The 16,159-nt window shown below is 49.9% G+C and overlaps 1 protein-coding gene across 2 annotated transcripts in view; it reads left to right on the forward strand.

The window, feature by feature from the left end:
* Positions 1–16,159, forward strand: part of LOC122546462 (nectin-1-like) — a 148,413-nt gene that overhangs the window by 27,837 nt on the left and 104,417 nt on the right. For both annotated transcript variants that reach the window (XM_087980902.1, XM_087980903.1), the window contains one exon: positions 15,406–15,699. In XM_087980902.1, the coding sequence (XP_087837028.1) occupies positions 15,406–15,699 (294 nt within the window). The remainder of the gene's footprint in view (positions 1–15,405; positions 15,700–16,159) is intronic.

Here is a 16,159-nt window from a genome sequence, read left to right on the forward strand (position 1 = left end):
GGTCCCACACCCGGTCATGGTCCCACACCCGGCCATGGTCCTTCACCCGGCCATGATCCTACTCCCGGCCATGGTCCCACACCCGGTCATGGTCCCATACCCGGCCATGGTCCCACACCCGGCCATTGTCCTACACCCGGTCATGGTCCTACACCCGGTCATGGTCCTACACCCGGTCATGGTCCCACCCCCGGTCATGGTCCTACACCCGGTCATGGTCCCACACCCGGCCATGATCCCACACCCGATCATGGTCCTACACCCGGCCATGGTCCTACACCCGGTCATGGTCCTACACCCGGCCATGGTCCTACACCCGGTCATGGTCCTACACCCTGCTATGGTCCCACACCCGGTCATGGTCCCACACCCGGCCATGATCCTACTCCCGGCCATGGTCCCACACCCGGTCATGGTCCCATACCCGGCCATGGTCCCACACCCGGCCATTGTCCTACACCCGGTCATGGTCCTACACCCGGTCATGGTCCTACACCCGGTCATGGTCCTAAACCTGGTCATGGTCCTACACCCGGCCATGGTCCTACACCCGGCCATGGTCCTACACCCGGTCATGGTCCTACACCCGGCCATGGTCCTACACCTGGTCATGGTCCCACACCCGGTCATGGTCCTACACCCAGCCATGGTCCCACACCTGGTCATGGTCCTACACCCGGCCATGGTCCTACACCCGGTCATGGTCCTACACCCGGCCGTGGTCCTACACCCGGCCATTATCCTACACCCGGTCAGGGTCCTACAGCCGGCCATGGTCCTACACCCGGTCATGGTCCTACACCCGGCCATGGTCTTACACCCGGCCATGGTCCCACACCCGGTCATGGTCCTACACCCGGCCATTGTCCCACACCCGGCCATGGTCCCACACCCGGCCATGGTCCCACACCCGGTCATGGTCCTACACCCGGTCATGGTCCTACACCCGGCCATGGTCCCACACACGGCCATGGTCCCACACCCGGCCATTGTCCTATACCCGGTCATGGTCCTACACCCGGTCATGGTCCTACACCTGGCCTTGGTCCTACACCCGGTCATGGTCCCACACCCGGTCATGGTCCTACACCCGGCCTTGGTCCCACACCTGGCCATGGTCGCACACCCGGCTATGGTCCCACACCCGGCCCTGGCCCTACACCCGGGCATGGTCCTACACCGGGCCATGTTCCCACACCCGATCATGGTCCTACACCCGGCCATGGTCCTACACCTGGCCTTGGTCCCACACCTGGCCATGGTCGCACACCCGGCTATGGTCCTACACCCGGCCATGGTCCCACACCCGGCCATGGTCCCACACCCAGCCATGGTCCTACACCCGGCCATGGTCCTGCACCCGGTAATGGTCCTACACCCGGCTATGGTCCCTCACCCGGCCATGGTCCCACACCCGGCCATGGTCCTACACCCGGCGATGGTCCTACACCCGGTCATGGTCCTACACCTGGCCTTGGTCCTACACCTGGCCTTGGTCCCACACCTGGCCATGGTCGCACACCCGGCTATGGTCCTACACCCGGCCATGGTCCCACACCCGGCCATGGTCCCACACCCAGCCATGGTCCTACACCCGGCCATGGTCCTGCACCCGGTAATGGTCCTACACCCGGCTATGGTCCCTCACCCGGCCATGGTCCCACACCCGGCCATGGTCCTACACCCGGCGATGGTCCTACACCCGGTCATGGTCCTACACCCTGCTATGGTTCCACACCCGGTCATGGTCCTACACCCGGCCATGGTCATACACCCGGCCATGGTCCCACACCTGGTCATGCTCCTACACCCGGCCATGGCCCCACACCCGGCCATGGTCCTACACCCGGCCATGGTCCTACACCCGGTCATGGTCCTACACCCGGCCATGGTCCTACACCCGGCCATGGTCCTACACCCGGCCATGGTCCCACACCCGGCCATGGTCCTACACCCGGCCATGGTCCTACTCCCGGCCATGGTCCCACACCCGGTCATGGTCCCACACCCGGTCATGGTCCTACACCCGGTCATGGTCCTACACCCGGTCATGGTCCTACACCTGGCCTTGGTCCTACACCTGGTCATGGTCGCACACCCGGCTATGGTCCCACACCCGGTCATGGTCCTACACCCGGTCATCGTCCTACACCCGGCCTTGGTCCTACACCCGGCTATGGTCCCACACCCGGTCATGGTCCTACACCCGGTCATCGTCCTACACCCGGTCATGGTCCTACACCCGGTCATGGTCCTACACCCGGTCATCGTCCTACACCCGGCCATGGTCCCACCCCAGGCCATGGTCCTACACCCGGCCATGGTCCCACACCCGGTCATGGTCCTACACCCGGTCATGGTCCTACACCTGGCCATGGTCCTACACCTGGCCATGGTCCTACACCCGGTCATGGTCCTACACCTGGCCTTGGTCCTACACCCGGTCATGGTCCTACACCCGGTCATGGTCCTACACCTGGCCTTGGTCCTACACCTGGCCATGGTCCCACACCCGGTCATGGTCCTACACCCGGTCATCGTCCTTCACCCAGCCATGGTCCTACACCCAGCCATGGTCTTACACCCGGTCATGGTCCCACACCCGGCCATGGTCCTACACCCGGTCATGGTCCAACACCCCGTCATGGTCCTACACCCGGCCATGGTCCGAAACCCTGTCATGGTCCCACACCCGGTCATGGTCCTACACCCGGTCATGGTCCTACACCCGGCCATGGTCCTACACCCGGTCATGGTCCAACACCCCGTCATGGTCCTACACCCGGCCATGGTCCCACACCCGGTCATGGTCCTACACCCGGCCATGGTCCTACACCCGGCCATGGTCCTACACCCGGTCATGGTCCTACACCCGGCCATGGTCCGAAACCCTGTCATGGTCCCACACCCGGCCATGGTCCTACACCCGGTCATGGTCCTACACCCGGCCATGGTCCTACACCCGGTCATGGTCCTACACCCGGCCATGGTCCTACACCCGGCCATGGTGCCACACCCAGCCATGGTCCCACACCCGGTCATGGTCCTACACCCGGTCATGGTCCTACACCCGGCCATGGTCCCACACCCAGTCATGGTCCTACACCCGGCCATGGTGCCACACCCAGCCATGGTCCCACACCCGGCCATGGTCCTACACCCGGCCATGGTCCTACACCCGGCCATGGTCCCACACCCGGCCATGGTCCCACACCCGGTCATGGTCCTACACCCGGCCATGGTCCTACACCCAGCCATGGTCCCACACCCAGCCATGGTCCCACACCCGGCCATGGTCCTACACCCGGCCATGGTGCCACACCCGGCCATGGTCCTTCACCCGGCCATGGTCCCACACCCGGTCATGGTCCCACACCCGGCCATGGTCCAACACCCGGCCATGGTCCAACACCCGGCCATGGTCCTTCACCCGGCCATGGTCCTTCACCCGGCCATGGTCCTTCACCCGGCCATGGTCCCACACCCGGTCATGGTCCCACACCCGGCCATGGTCCAACACCCGGCCATGATCCTACACCCGGTCATGGTCCTACACCCGGCCATGGTCCTTCACCCGGCCATGGTCCTTCACCCGGCCATGGTCCCACACCCGGTCATGGTCCCACACCCGGTCATGGTCCCACACCCGGCCATGGTCCTTCACCCGGTCATGGTCCCACACCCGGTCATGGTCCCACACCCGGCCATGGTCCCACACCAAGCCATGGTCCCACACCCAGTCATGGTCCATGTTGACAATATATCCTTGGGAAGAAAATGGTACACGTGAGTGTGTGTTTGTGTGTGCGTGTGTATGTGTGTAAGAATGTGTGTGCATGCTTGTGTGTGCACGTAACATGTGTACATGTGTGTGCACATATGTATCTGTGCACAAGTGTATGCATATGTATGTGTGCATGTGTTTGTGTGCATACATGTGTGTGAATGCGCATGTGAATGTGAATATGTGAGTGCATGAGAATGTGTGAACATGTGTGCGCCTGTGTTTGTGTGTGAGTGCATGTCTGAGTGTGTGTATATGTGACTGTGTGTGAGAGCATATGTGTGTGTATGTAAGCATGTGTGAGTGTGCAAACATGTGTGAACGTGTGTGCATGTGTGTGTATCTGTGCACGTGTGTGTGTGTGTGTGAGAGTGTGTGTGTGTGTGCATGCATGTGGGTCTGCAGAGGGTGAGGTTTAAGGTGTCCCGAGGAGTAAGTGGGATTACAGTAGAATTGCAATCAGAAGCGAGCTCTTGTGAATTACTGAGTGAGCATTCCAGCTACATTTCTGCTTTGCCTTGAGGTCACTGGTGAAATTCTTGGTTAGTGATTACTTGATGCTTTGAATGAGGCTTCATTGGTAGAAACACTGGGCACCTTGTCTTGAATCGGGTTAAGGTGCACTGTCTCCACCCCCTAATGTTACAACAAGAGTAGACAGTTCCTCCTACCCCTCCGTCTGAGCTGGGAGACCCAGGGCCCAGTCCTACCACTTCATGGCTGTGTTGCCCAGTCTCTCTGCTCGGCTCGGGTAACGTCCACATTGAAGGTGAAGTTGCCACCTGCACATTGCACTCTTATCGACTGTAACACGGGATGGTTTTTGTGGTGATTGGAATGAGCTTAGCCAGGGCTACCTCAGAGAATCTGAGTTCCCTGACTCGGGCTGCCAACCTGGGTCCAATTGGGGAGCACCAGCTGGCAGTGTCCGGGTGGGGGGGGGGTTATGTTCACTTTGATTGCTGACCCTGTGGGAGCTGGATCAGTGTCACACACTCTCCCCATGTCAGTAATGGGGACTTGGTGACCGGATACTGGATTCAGTGGAGTTATTTCAGAAACCACAGCACTGGAGAGTATTGAGAAAGCCCTCCTTCCACAGCCCAACAATGGCTACATTTCTCACTTTCCAAATTACCCCTCGACTCTGTCTCATGCCTTCTCCAATCAGCTGGGTTCTTTGAAAAGATGTGCCTCGTTAACACCATCCCACGTGTTCTGGCATGGGGTAAACCCTCCTGCTTAATTTAAAACCAGCCACACATAACATATTTATCCCATGCAATAATCTGTAAAGTTTGGAGTGGCCAATAAAGATTTAAAGTAAAAATTAACAATTTTATTCCTTAAAGTATGACAGAGAATAATTAGCTAACAACTATGTACAAGTCCTTGCTCTAACCTATGTTTTACCTTCCCTTCTATAATACTAGTCTGATAAAACTCTCAATTAATATTTACAAATTAACATTTCTTATCTCAAAACCAGGCAGCTGGAAGTTCTTGTCTTCGGATCTTCCCATGTCTTTTTTTCTCCTTGTTAGGAATTCCTGCATCACATGTTACTGGTCGAAAAAGTACTTTTAAGAGAGTTTTTTTAAGCAATCTTTGTTACATGCTAGGACTTGGGAAGCTCTCCTCTCAACTGTTCAATTTTCTCCTGGTCTTATTCACAGATTGTGTCATTGGTTTTTAAGATTGTCAATGCACTCAGTTCAAACTTGATTAGAAGTTGGTGTTTTTTTGGGGTATAATTTGAACTGATTGGCCAAATTTGAATTTTTCTTTTGTCTCTCGTCAACAAACTACTCGAGTTGTTCGCCCCAGTGTTGACTTCTTGAGAACACTTGGTGCTGTGTCCAGCAGTTCTGCTGTTTTTAACTCTCTTAAAGGTACATCCACATCTTCATAATACCTCACCCCTTAAGAAAAAATGAACCATCATAATGAAAAGATGGCTTCTTTTTTTTCTACCTTTTAAACACATTACCCTAATATACTGATAACTTTCTTATAAGTTCACCTTAACCTCTGCCCATCTACCTATATCTATACATCTATATCTATATATCGAGACATATATACATAAAATATTAAATGAAGACAAATGTCATCTAAACTATATCAGTTAAATCCACGATAATGCATCTGCGATTACATCTTTACGACCTGCAACACGTATGATTTTTAAATTAAAAGTCTGTAACATAAGACTCCAACGAAATAGTCTCATATTCTTATCTGTAAAATGTAAGCGGATTGTGGTCAGTGAATACAACTGTCTCTGACACATTGTTCCTGATATACACGTTAAAATGTTGTAAGGCCAGTACCAAACTCAATCATTCCTTTTTGATTGTGGAGTATTCCCTCTGGTGGAAGTTGAGTTTCTTTGAAAAGTAACCAACTGGCAGTTCAATCCCATCCCCATCTTCCTGTAGGAGTACAGCTCCAACTCCAATGTCACGAGCATCGGTGGGGACTTTAAAAGGCTTTGAAAAGTTTGTTGTAGCTAAAACTGGTTTGGTGGTTAATATTGATTTCAAATGCTGGAATGCCTCCTGGCATTGTTCTATCCACCGAAACTTTGGGTTCTTCTTCAGCGAATCGGTTAACGGTGTCACTACACCGCTGAAGTTTTGGAACAAACTTCCAGTAGGATCCGCGGAGTCCTCAGAATCGAAGCACCTCTTTCTTCGAGATTGGTTGTGGAAATTCCTCGATGGCCTTCCTCTTTGTGTTCTGTGGGGTCAATCTTCCATGACCGGTGTTATGTCCCAAGAACGTCACCTCTGCTTTCACGAATTCCATTTTATTTAAGTTTATCACCAGTTTTGCTTCTTGTAGTCGTTCAAAGAGCTCTGCCAACTGTACCATGTGATCTTTCCAGGACTTACTGAAGATCACCACATCGTCCAAATAGACTGTGGAGTTTGTTAACCCAGCCACAACTCTGTCCACTCGCTCTGGCTTGGTTCGATGATGTCCGAGTTGAGCATGGTCTCCACTTCCATCTGGACCTGTCTGGGTTTGAAAGGATTTAGCTGATAGGGGTGTTGTTTTATCGGAGCAGTATTCCCTACATGAGCAGTACTTCACGTACAATAGCATTAGTCCTCTCCATCTAATTCTTACACATGCCCTTATACTGCACCAACAAATCTTTCAACTGCGTTCTCTGCTCCTGAGACAGATAGCTTACTAATCTATCCCACTCCTCAAGGACTTCTTCATTTTTAAATCTATTTTGAGGCACATCAAAATCCACATCACCTGGATCTGATTCCTCACTCTGCGGGGCAGTAACTGTTTCCCCAGTCCTTTCTCTGTAGTGTAATACAGTCCCAACATGTTCACATGACATACCTGATATCTTTTTTTCCTGCCTGGTAGCTTTACTAAATAGTTCACCTGACTCAACTTTTTCTCAATTTGTCAGGGACCACTAAACCTGGCTTTGAAGAGATGCAGTACTAACATGTAACCCCCTCGGGAAAATGTCCGAGTCTCAGAGTTTTTACCTGCCACCTGCTTCATTCTACACTGTGCCCTCTTTAGATGCTGTTTGGCTAACTCACCCACTCGATTTAGTCTCTCCCTCACCTCTGATACATAATCCAGGTGTGAGATCTCCAACTTTGGTCCTGTCAATTTTTCTTTCATTAACTTCAAAGGGCCTCTCACTTCATGCCCGAATATTAACTCGAAGGGAGCAAACTGAGTAGATTTATTTGGGGCATTTCTAACAATACAAATGGAATACCTTTATCCCAATCATTCGGGTAATCCTGAAAGTGTGCTCTTAACATGGTCTTCAAGGTCTGATGCCACCTTGCATCGAAAGTTCCCTGGGATTCAGGATGAATCACACTGGATTTAAAATGCTGTAACTAAGGTGTCCATGACCTCCTTAAACAGCCTTGCAGTAAAGTTTGACCCTTGGTCTGACTGAGTGCATATTTGCTCGTCCCTTACTTTCAGTGACTGGTTAGAACCTGTATCTCTCAAAATTCTAACTTCTTGTCCTTCTCCCCCTGTTCTTTCTGAGAAAACTTTACCCACAGAGGTGAATCCTTTGTAGAGATCAGGTACTAACTCCATACCCAGGCCCTGCCCAGGCTATGCACTCTCCTGCAGCTCCTCAGCTCCTCTTGGGGTCTCCTTTACAACCTTTCCTAATGCTCCTTTTACCACATCTTTTCCCACAGTGCCTTTCTTTAACGACCAGCACTGTGTCTTTATGTGTCCCCCCTTCGGGCTGTGAAAACACTTTTTCCCAGTGCCCCTCTGAAACCACCAGGACTGTCATTTTCTGTGTCCCACTCCATTACAGTGAAAACTCCTGAGACCTTTCACCTCCTGTCCACCCTCTTAGGCTTCTTTTTAATCCTGTGGTAAATTCTTACCAGTGCTCTCCACTCTTAGTTTGGTAGTGTAGGATCTCCCCTTCTCCCCACTTCTATCCCTCACAGGACGAAATTCTGGCCAGAAGCTTGTCTTATGCACCAACATTTATTTATCTGCTAATTCTGCTGTCCTTCTCACTTCCTGAACTTTCTGTTCCTCCACATGAATTCTTACCATCTTTGGAAGTGAGTTTTTAAACTACTCCTGCAGAATAATCTCTCTTAGAGCCTCAAAGGTCCTGTCTATTTTCAAAGCACGCACCCATTGATTAATATGGCTGTGTTTAATTCTTTCAAACTCAACATAAGTCTGACTCGGTGCCTTCTTTATGTTTCTGAACCACTGTCTATATGCGTCTGGTGCCAATTCATAAGCACTGAAAATAGCCTGTTCAACCTCGTCATAATCTCTTGATCTCTCATCTGACAATGTGGCAAATACCTCACTGGCTCTGCCGACCAGTTTAGTCTGAACTCGCATTACCTATAAATCCTCGGACCACTCCATCTGCCCAGCCAATTTTTCACATGAAATAAAGAAGGCTTCAACATCTTTCTCATCAAAATGTGGCAGAGTTTTTGACACATTTATATAGATATCACTATCTTCTCTTTTAATCTTCTTCCTGTTAACTTGACTTTGCTAAGTCACAACTTCTTAATTTCAAATTTTCTCTTCCTTTCACTCTCTTTTCTCTCTCTTCTCTCTCTCTCTCTTTCTCTCTCCCCTTCTTCTCTATTTCTCTCTTTGCTCAGCGAACAACCTCCTCTCTCTCTTTTTCCTCTCTCGCTCTTCTCTCTCTCTTCTGTCTCTCCTTCCCTTTCTCTCTTTCTCTCCCTTTCCCCTCTCACTTTGTTTATCTTCTAGCTCCATTATCCTCAATTTTAATTTAATTTTTTCTATCTCTACTGCACTTGTCTGTTTCTCTAACACACCTAAGTGTTTGAGTAATTCCCTTACAAATCAGTTTTATGTTTGTCCGTGGTTAATCCCAAAAGTAAATTCTTTGCTAATTCTAAAATAATGGTCTTTTTCTTTCCTTCTAAATTTTCTTGGCAAATTTGAGAATGGTCTTCAAATCCCAGAACCGCTTTTGCAATTTTGAGTGTCATTTCTCTCACTTTTAATTTAATCAACCACAAGTCACTGAACTTAAACAAATTGTCTCACCTACACTTCATTTAAAGATCTGTGTGGGGTTTGCACATTTTCCCCGTGTCTGCGTGGGTTTCCTCCGGGTGCTCCGGTTTCCTCCCACAGTCCAAAAATGTGCAGGTCAGGTGAATTGGCCGTGCTAAATTGCCCCTAGTGTTAGGTGAAGGGGTAAATGTAGGGGAATGGGTCTGGGTGGGTTGCGCTTTGGCGGGTCGGTGTGGACTTGTTGGGCCGAAGGGCCAGTTTCCACACTGTAAATAATCTAATCCAATCTATGAAGTAATCTAATCTAATCTGTGACACTGACCTGCAAGTGTGTAAATCTGCTGGGATTTTCGTACCCCCAAATCTATTCAAATCTGTGTAAACCAGTTCAAATCACAAACCTGCGCCCCCAAATTCTTACAACACGGGGTAAACCCTCCTGCATAATTTAAACGCAGCAACATAGAAATGATTTATCCCATGCAGTAACCAGTAAAAATATGAGTGATTTGAGAATGATGTAAAGTAAAAATTAACAACTTTATTTCTTAAAGCATAACAGAGAATAGTCATAGAGTCATAGAGATGTACAGCACAGAAACAGACCCTTCGGTCCAACCCGTCCATGCCGACCAGATATCCCAACCCAATCTAGTCCCATCTGCCAGCACCCGGCCCATATCCCTCCAAACCCTTCCTATTCATATACCCATCCAGATGCCTCTTAAATGTTGCAATTGTACCAGCCTCCACCACATCCTCTGGCAGCTCATTCCATACACGTACCACCCTCTGCATGAAAAAGTTGCCCCTTAGGTCCCTTTTATATCTTTCCCCTCTCACCCTAAACATATGCCCCTCTAGTTCTGGACTCCCCCACCCCAGGGAAAAGACTTTGCCTATTTATTCTATCCATGCCCCTCATAATTTTGTAACGTCAAATGTTTTTTTTTAGATTAGATTATATTACTTACAGTGTGGAAACAGACCCTTCGGCCCAACAAGTCCACACCCCCCACCGAAGCGCAACCCACCCATACCCCTACATCTACCCCTTACCTAACACAACGGGCGATTTAGTATGGCCAATTCACCTGACCCTGCACATCTTTGGACTGGGGGAGGAAACCGGAGCACCCGGAGGAAACCCACGCAGACACGGGGAGAATGTGCAAACTCCACACAGTCAGTCGCCTGAGGCGGGAATTGAACCCGGGTCTCTGGCGCTGTGAGGCAGCAGTGCTAACCACTGTGCCACCGTGCCGCCCACTCTACAAGGTCACCTCTACAAGGTGACCCCTTGTAATCTTCTACAAGGTCACCCCTCAGCCTCCGACGCTCCAGGGAAAACAGCCCCAGCCTGTTCAGCCTCTCCCTGGAGCTCAGATCCTCCAACCCTGGCAACATCCTTGTAAATCTTTTCTGAACCCTTTCAAGTTTCACAACATCTTTCCAATAGGAAGGAGACCAGAATGGTACGCAATATTCCAACAGTGGCCTAACCAATGTCCTGTAAAGCCGCAACATGACCTCCCGACTCCTGTACTCTATACTCTGACCAATAAAGGAAAGCATACCAAACGCCTTCTTCACTATCCTATCTACCTGCAACTCCACTTTCAAGGAGCTATGAACCTGCACTCCAAGGTCTCTTTGTTCAGCAACACTCCCTAGGACCTTACCATTAAGTGTATAAGTCCTGCTAAGATTTGCTTTCCCAAAATGCAGCACCTCGCATTTATCTGAATTAAACTCCATCTGCCACTTCTCAGCCCATTGGCCCATCTGGTCCAGATCCTGTTGTAATCCGAGGTAACCCTCTTCACTGTCCACTACACCTCCAATTTTGGTCTCATCTGTAAACTTACTAACTGTACCTCTTATGCTCGCATCCAAATCATTTATATAAATGATGAAAAGTAGAGGGCCCAGCACCGATCCCTGTGGCACTCCACTGGTCACAGGCCTCCAGTCTGAAAAACAACCCTCCACTACCACCCTCTGTCTTCTACAACTGTCTTTACTCTAACCTATCTTTTACCCTCCCTTCTATCATATTAGACTGATAAAACTCCCAGTTAAGATTTACAAAACAACATTTGTTATCTCAAAACCAGGCAGCTGTAGGTTTTTGCCTTCGGATCTTCCCATGTCTTCTTTTCTCCTTGTTAGGAATTCCTGCATCACAGGTTACTGATCAAAAGGGGGATATTTAAGAGAGTTTTTTTTAAAGCAGTCTGTTACGTGCTAGGACTTGGCAGTTCCCCTCTCAACGGTTCAATTTTGCCCCGGTCTTATACCGCAGAGCATTTGAATGTGTCAGTAGCTTTTAAGATTTTCAATATACTCAATTCAAACGTGATTGGAAATTGGTATTCTTTTCGGGATATAATTTAAACCGATTGGCCGAATTTGAATTTGGTTTTTTTTTGGTGTCCAGGCAATGAACTAATTGAGTTGTTCAACCCAGTATTACATTGTTGCCTTGTTGAGAATGCTTGGTGTTGTATCCAGTAGTTCTGCTCCTTTAAACTCTCTTAAAGGTGCACCTATATCTTTAAAACACATGACAGAGTTTAACTCCCCTTTCTACTCCCATACACTGAATACACTCCACTTGCCAGCATGGTAACCTCTGGTCTACAACAATACTCTTTCTCCTGCCCCAACGCAAGCCCCCTTGTGCCTGAAGAAGGGTCACTGGACCCCAAGCCTTAACTCTGCTTTGTCTCCACAGATGCTGCAGTTTTTCCCAGGTAGATAGGCAGGAAGAACACAGCAAGCCAGGCAGCATCAGGAGCTGGAGAAGTTGTTACGATGCAGTGGTGAACCCTTCTGTTAATTAAACCAAACACCCAGAAAAGCTCACCTCGCCTCATAATCTGTTAACGTATGAGAGACAGAGAACTCCCAAATTCCACTGTTTAAAGAAAAAAAATCAATTTATTCTTGAATTCTAAAAGTGTACATTAAACAACAACTGTTTTACCTACTAAACAACAACTGTTTACAGCTCTAAACACCCCTTTCTCTTAACTGCTTGTTACCTGCCTCCAACTCCCTAACAATATGCTGTTCCAATAAGACACTTAATAAAATTACAACAACTTAATTTCAAAACCACACAGCAGCTGTCGGCTTCGGTGTCTATCTTCTTCCAACTGAAGATCTCCCTGGGATGTCCTCGTTCTTTTTACTGTGAAAATGTTTCATATGAAGAGGTACCTTGATAGAGTTGCTCCAGATAGCAGTTGCTCTGTCAATGGCATTAATGCTGTTGATGACAGTTACTCTTTCAATTAAAGTAACTCTGTCTAACTTTCAAACTGCCTGCCTTATTATCCTCCTAACATCAGATCATCTCATTGGTTCGATGTTGGCAAAACAATAAATTCAAACTAAATTGGGTTTTACTATCTTGGGGCATAATTTAAACTGGTTGGTTAAATTCGAATTGTTGTCAAAATAGCAACCAACTCAGGTCCACAACTCTCAGCCAAATGTTACATATTTTCAATTTTCCACTACCCTCTGAGACTGCTAGCTAGTCATTTGACAGGTGCTTGTAATCGCACAGTGCAAAACATCATACACTCTGTCTTACATACCCTCGACTTCAAACAAGGTCAACGTTTCGAGTGTAACTTCTCCACTTCCTGATGCTGCCTGCCTTGCTGTGTTCCTCCAGCCTCCTGCCTGTCCCCCCTGATGCTGCCTGGCTTGCTGTGTTCTCCCAGCCTCCTGCCTGTCCCTCCTGATGCTGCCTGGCTTGCTGTGTCCCTCCAGCCTCCTGCCTGTCCCCCCTGATGCTGCCTGCCTTGCTGTGTTCCTCCAGCCTCCTGCCTGTCCCCCCTGATGCTGCCTGGCTTGCTGTGTTCCCCCAGCCTCCTGCCTGTCCCTCCTGATGCTGCCTGCCTTGCTGTGTTCCTCCAGCCTCCTGCCTGTCCCCCCTGATGCTGCCTGGCTTGCTGTGTTCTCCCAGCCTCCTGCCTGTCCCTCCTGATGCTGCCTGGCTTGCTGTGCACTGCTAGCCTCCTGCCTGTCCCTCCTGATGCTGCCTGCCTTGCTGTGTTCTCCCAGCCTCCTGCCTGTCCCTCCTGATGCTGCCTAGCTTGCTGTGCACTGCTAGCCTCCTGCCTGTCCCTCCTGGTGCTGCCTGGCTTGCTGTGTTCCCCCAGCCTCCTGCCTGAACTTAGAATCCCGACAGCATGTAAACAGGCTATAAGGCCGAAGTCCAAACTGACTCTCCAAAGAGTATCCCACCCAGATCCATTCCCCTACATTCACCCCTGACTAATGCACCGTAACTTGCACATGACTGGACGCTATAGGACAATTTCCCATGGCCAATCCACCCTAACCTGCACATCCCTGGGCACTATGGGACAATTTCCCATGGCCAATCCACCCTAACCTGTACATGACTGGACACTATGGGACAATTTCCCATGGCCAATACACCCGAACCTGCACATCCCTGGGCACTATGGGACAATTTCCCATGGCCAGTCCACCCTAACCTGCACATCCCTAGGCACTATGGGGCAATTTAGCTTAGCCAATACATCCTAACCTGCACATCCCTGGACACTATGGGACAATTTCCCATGGCCAGTCCACCCTAACCTACACATCCCTGGACACAATGGGACCATTTCCCATGGCCAATCCACACTAACCTACACATCCCTGGGTACTATGAGAGAAATTCCCATGGCCAATCCATCCTAACCTGCACATCCCTGGGCACTATGGGACAATTTCTCATGGTCAATCCACCCTAACCTGCACATTCCTGGACACTATGGGACAATTTCCCATGGCCAATCCACCCTAACCTGCACATCCCTGGGCACATGGGGCAATTTCCCATGGCCAATGCACCCTAACCTGCACATCCCTGGGCACTATGGGACAATTTCCCATGCTGAAAATGTGTTGCTGGAAAAGCACAGCAGGTCAGGCAGCATCCAAGGAGCAGGAGCCTGAAGAAGGGCTTATGCCCGAAACGTCAATTCTCCTGTTCCCTGGATGCTGCCTGACCTGCTGCGCTTTTCCAGCAACACATTTTCAGCACTGATCTCCAGCATCTGCAGTCCTCACTTTCTCTTCGACAATTTCCTATGGCCAATCCACCCTAACCTGCACATCCCTGGACACTATGGGACAATTTCCCATGGCCAATCCACCCTAACCTGCACATCCCTGGACACTATGGGACAATTTAGCATGGCCAATCCACCCTAACCTGCACATCCCTGGGCACTATGGGGCAATTTCCCATGCTGAAAATGTGTTGCTGGAAAAGCACAGCAGGTCAGTCCACCCTAACCTGCACATCCCTAGGCACTATGGGGCAATTTCCCATTGCCAATCCAACCTGACCTGCACATGTTTGGACTGTGGGAGGAAACCGGAGCACCCGGAAGAAACCCACGCAGACACGGGGAGAATGTGCAAACTCCACACAGACAGTCACCCGACGGTGGGATTGGACCTGGGTCCTTGGCACCATGAGGCAGCAGTGCTAACCACTGAGCCACCATGCAAAATTAATACTCTTTAATATATAGCTAATTTAGAATCTTAATCTACTTTAAACATATGTGGACAAACTGATGAACAAATATATTACCTTAAACTACCATGCCACCCGATGGTGTGTCGGGCTTTGTTGCCTCCTGGGTAATCAGAGATGGCGAATAAACACTGGCCCAGCCCTTGACACCCATATCCTGTGAATTAATTGGAAACTATAGGTGGGAGCTGTGCTGGAAATGGCTTGAACTGGTTTGATTTATAAACATCTGTAAGTGAGCCAAGCCATCTTGCTTCCTATTCAGCACTTTGGGGGTAACATCGCCAACTCTGGGCCAAGAGTCGACGGTTCAAGTCCCAGCATGCTCCAGTGGTGTGCAGGAACATTTATGAATCAGGGTGATGAGGAAAACCTCACCCATGATTGCATCGGCCTGTAAAAGGAATTGTAGCAGGCTCCTGTTGCTGTTTTAATGTAAAGGAACACTCTTTGATTGAAGCAGACATTGAACTGATTTCCTGTTTATCTCTGACAGTGGTTCCCACCAACATAGCGACATCGGTCCCAGCAAAGGCTGGACTCTCAGAGGTCCCCGTGGCTCAGTGTATTGCAGCCTTTGGGAACCCAGCAGCAGATATCAGCTGGAAATCCAGTCTCCATGGGAACCACACCACCATCCAGACGGCCAACAGCAACGGGACAGTGAATGTTGACAGCCTGTACAAGATGAACCCACGTCGTTCAGACAATGGTCAAACAGTGACGTGTTTTATCACTCACTCAGCAACAGGCAGCAGCAATACATACCGCATACAACTGGAGATCCACTGTAAGTCCCACATGGAAAGACAGACTGTAGCTAAGAGGATGAGCAGGGGCCACCATCAGCTCCTTGATAAGCCAGTCAATTCAATCGTAGAATCCCTACAGTGTGAAAGCTGGCCATTTGGCCCATCAACTGTACTGCAACCCTCCAAAGAGCATCCCACCTGGAGGCTTCCACCTACTTTATCCTGACAACCCTGCATTCCTCATGAATAACCCACATAGCCCAGACATCCCTGGACACTATGGGACAATTTCCCATGGCCAATCCATCCTAACTTGCACATCCCTGGGCACTAATGGGACAATTTCCCATGGCCAATCCACCCTAACCTGCACATCCCTGGACACTATGGGACAATTTCCCATGGCCAATCCACCCTAACCTGCACATCCCTGGACACTATGGGACAATTTCCCATGGCCAATCCACCCTAACCTGCACATCCCTGGGCACTATGGCA

The sequence above is a fragment of the Chiloscyllium plagiosum genome, unplaced genomic scaffold, assembly GCF_037043375.1.
Source record: "Chiloscyllium plagiosum isolate Xiang-an unplaced genomic scaffold, Cpla_swu_hap1 HiC_scaffold_38, whole genome shotgun sequence".
In the NCBI taxonomy this organism is placed as follows: domain Eukaryota; kingdom Metazoa; phylum Chordata; class Chondrichthyes; order Orectolobiformes; family Hemiscylliidae; genus Chiloscyllium; species Chiloscyllium plagiosum.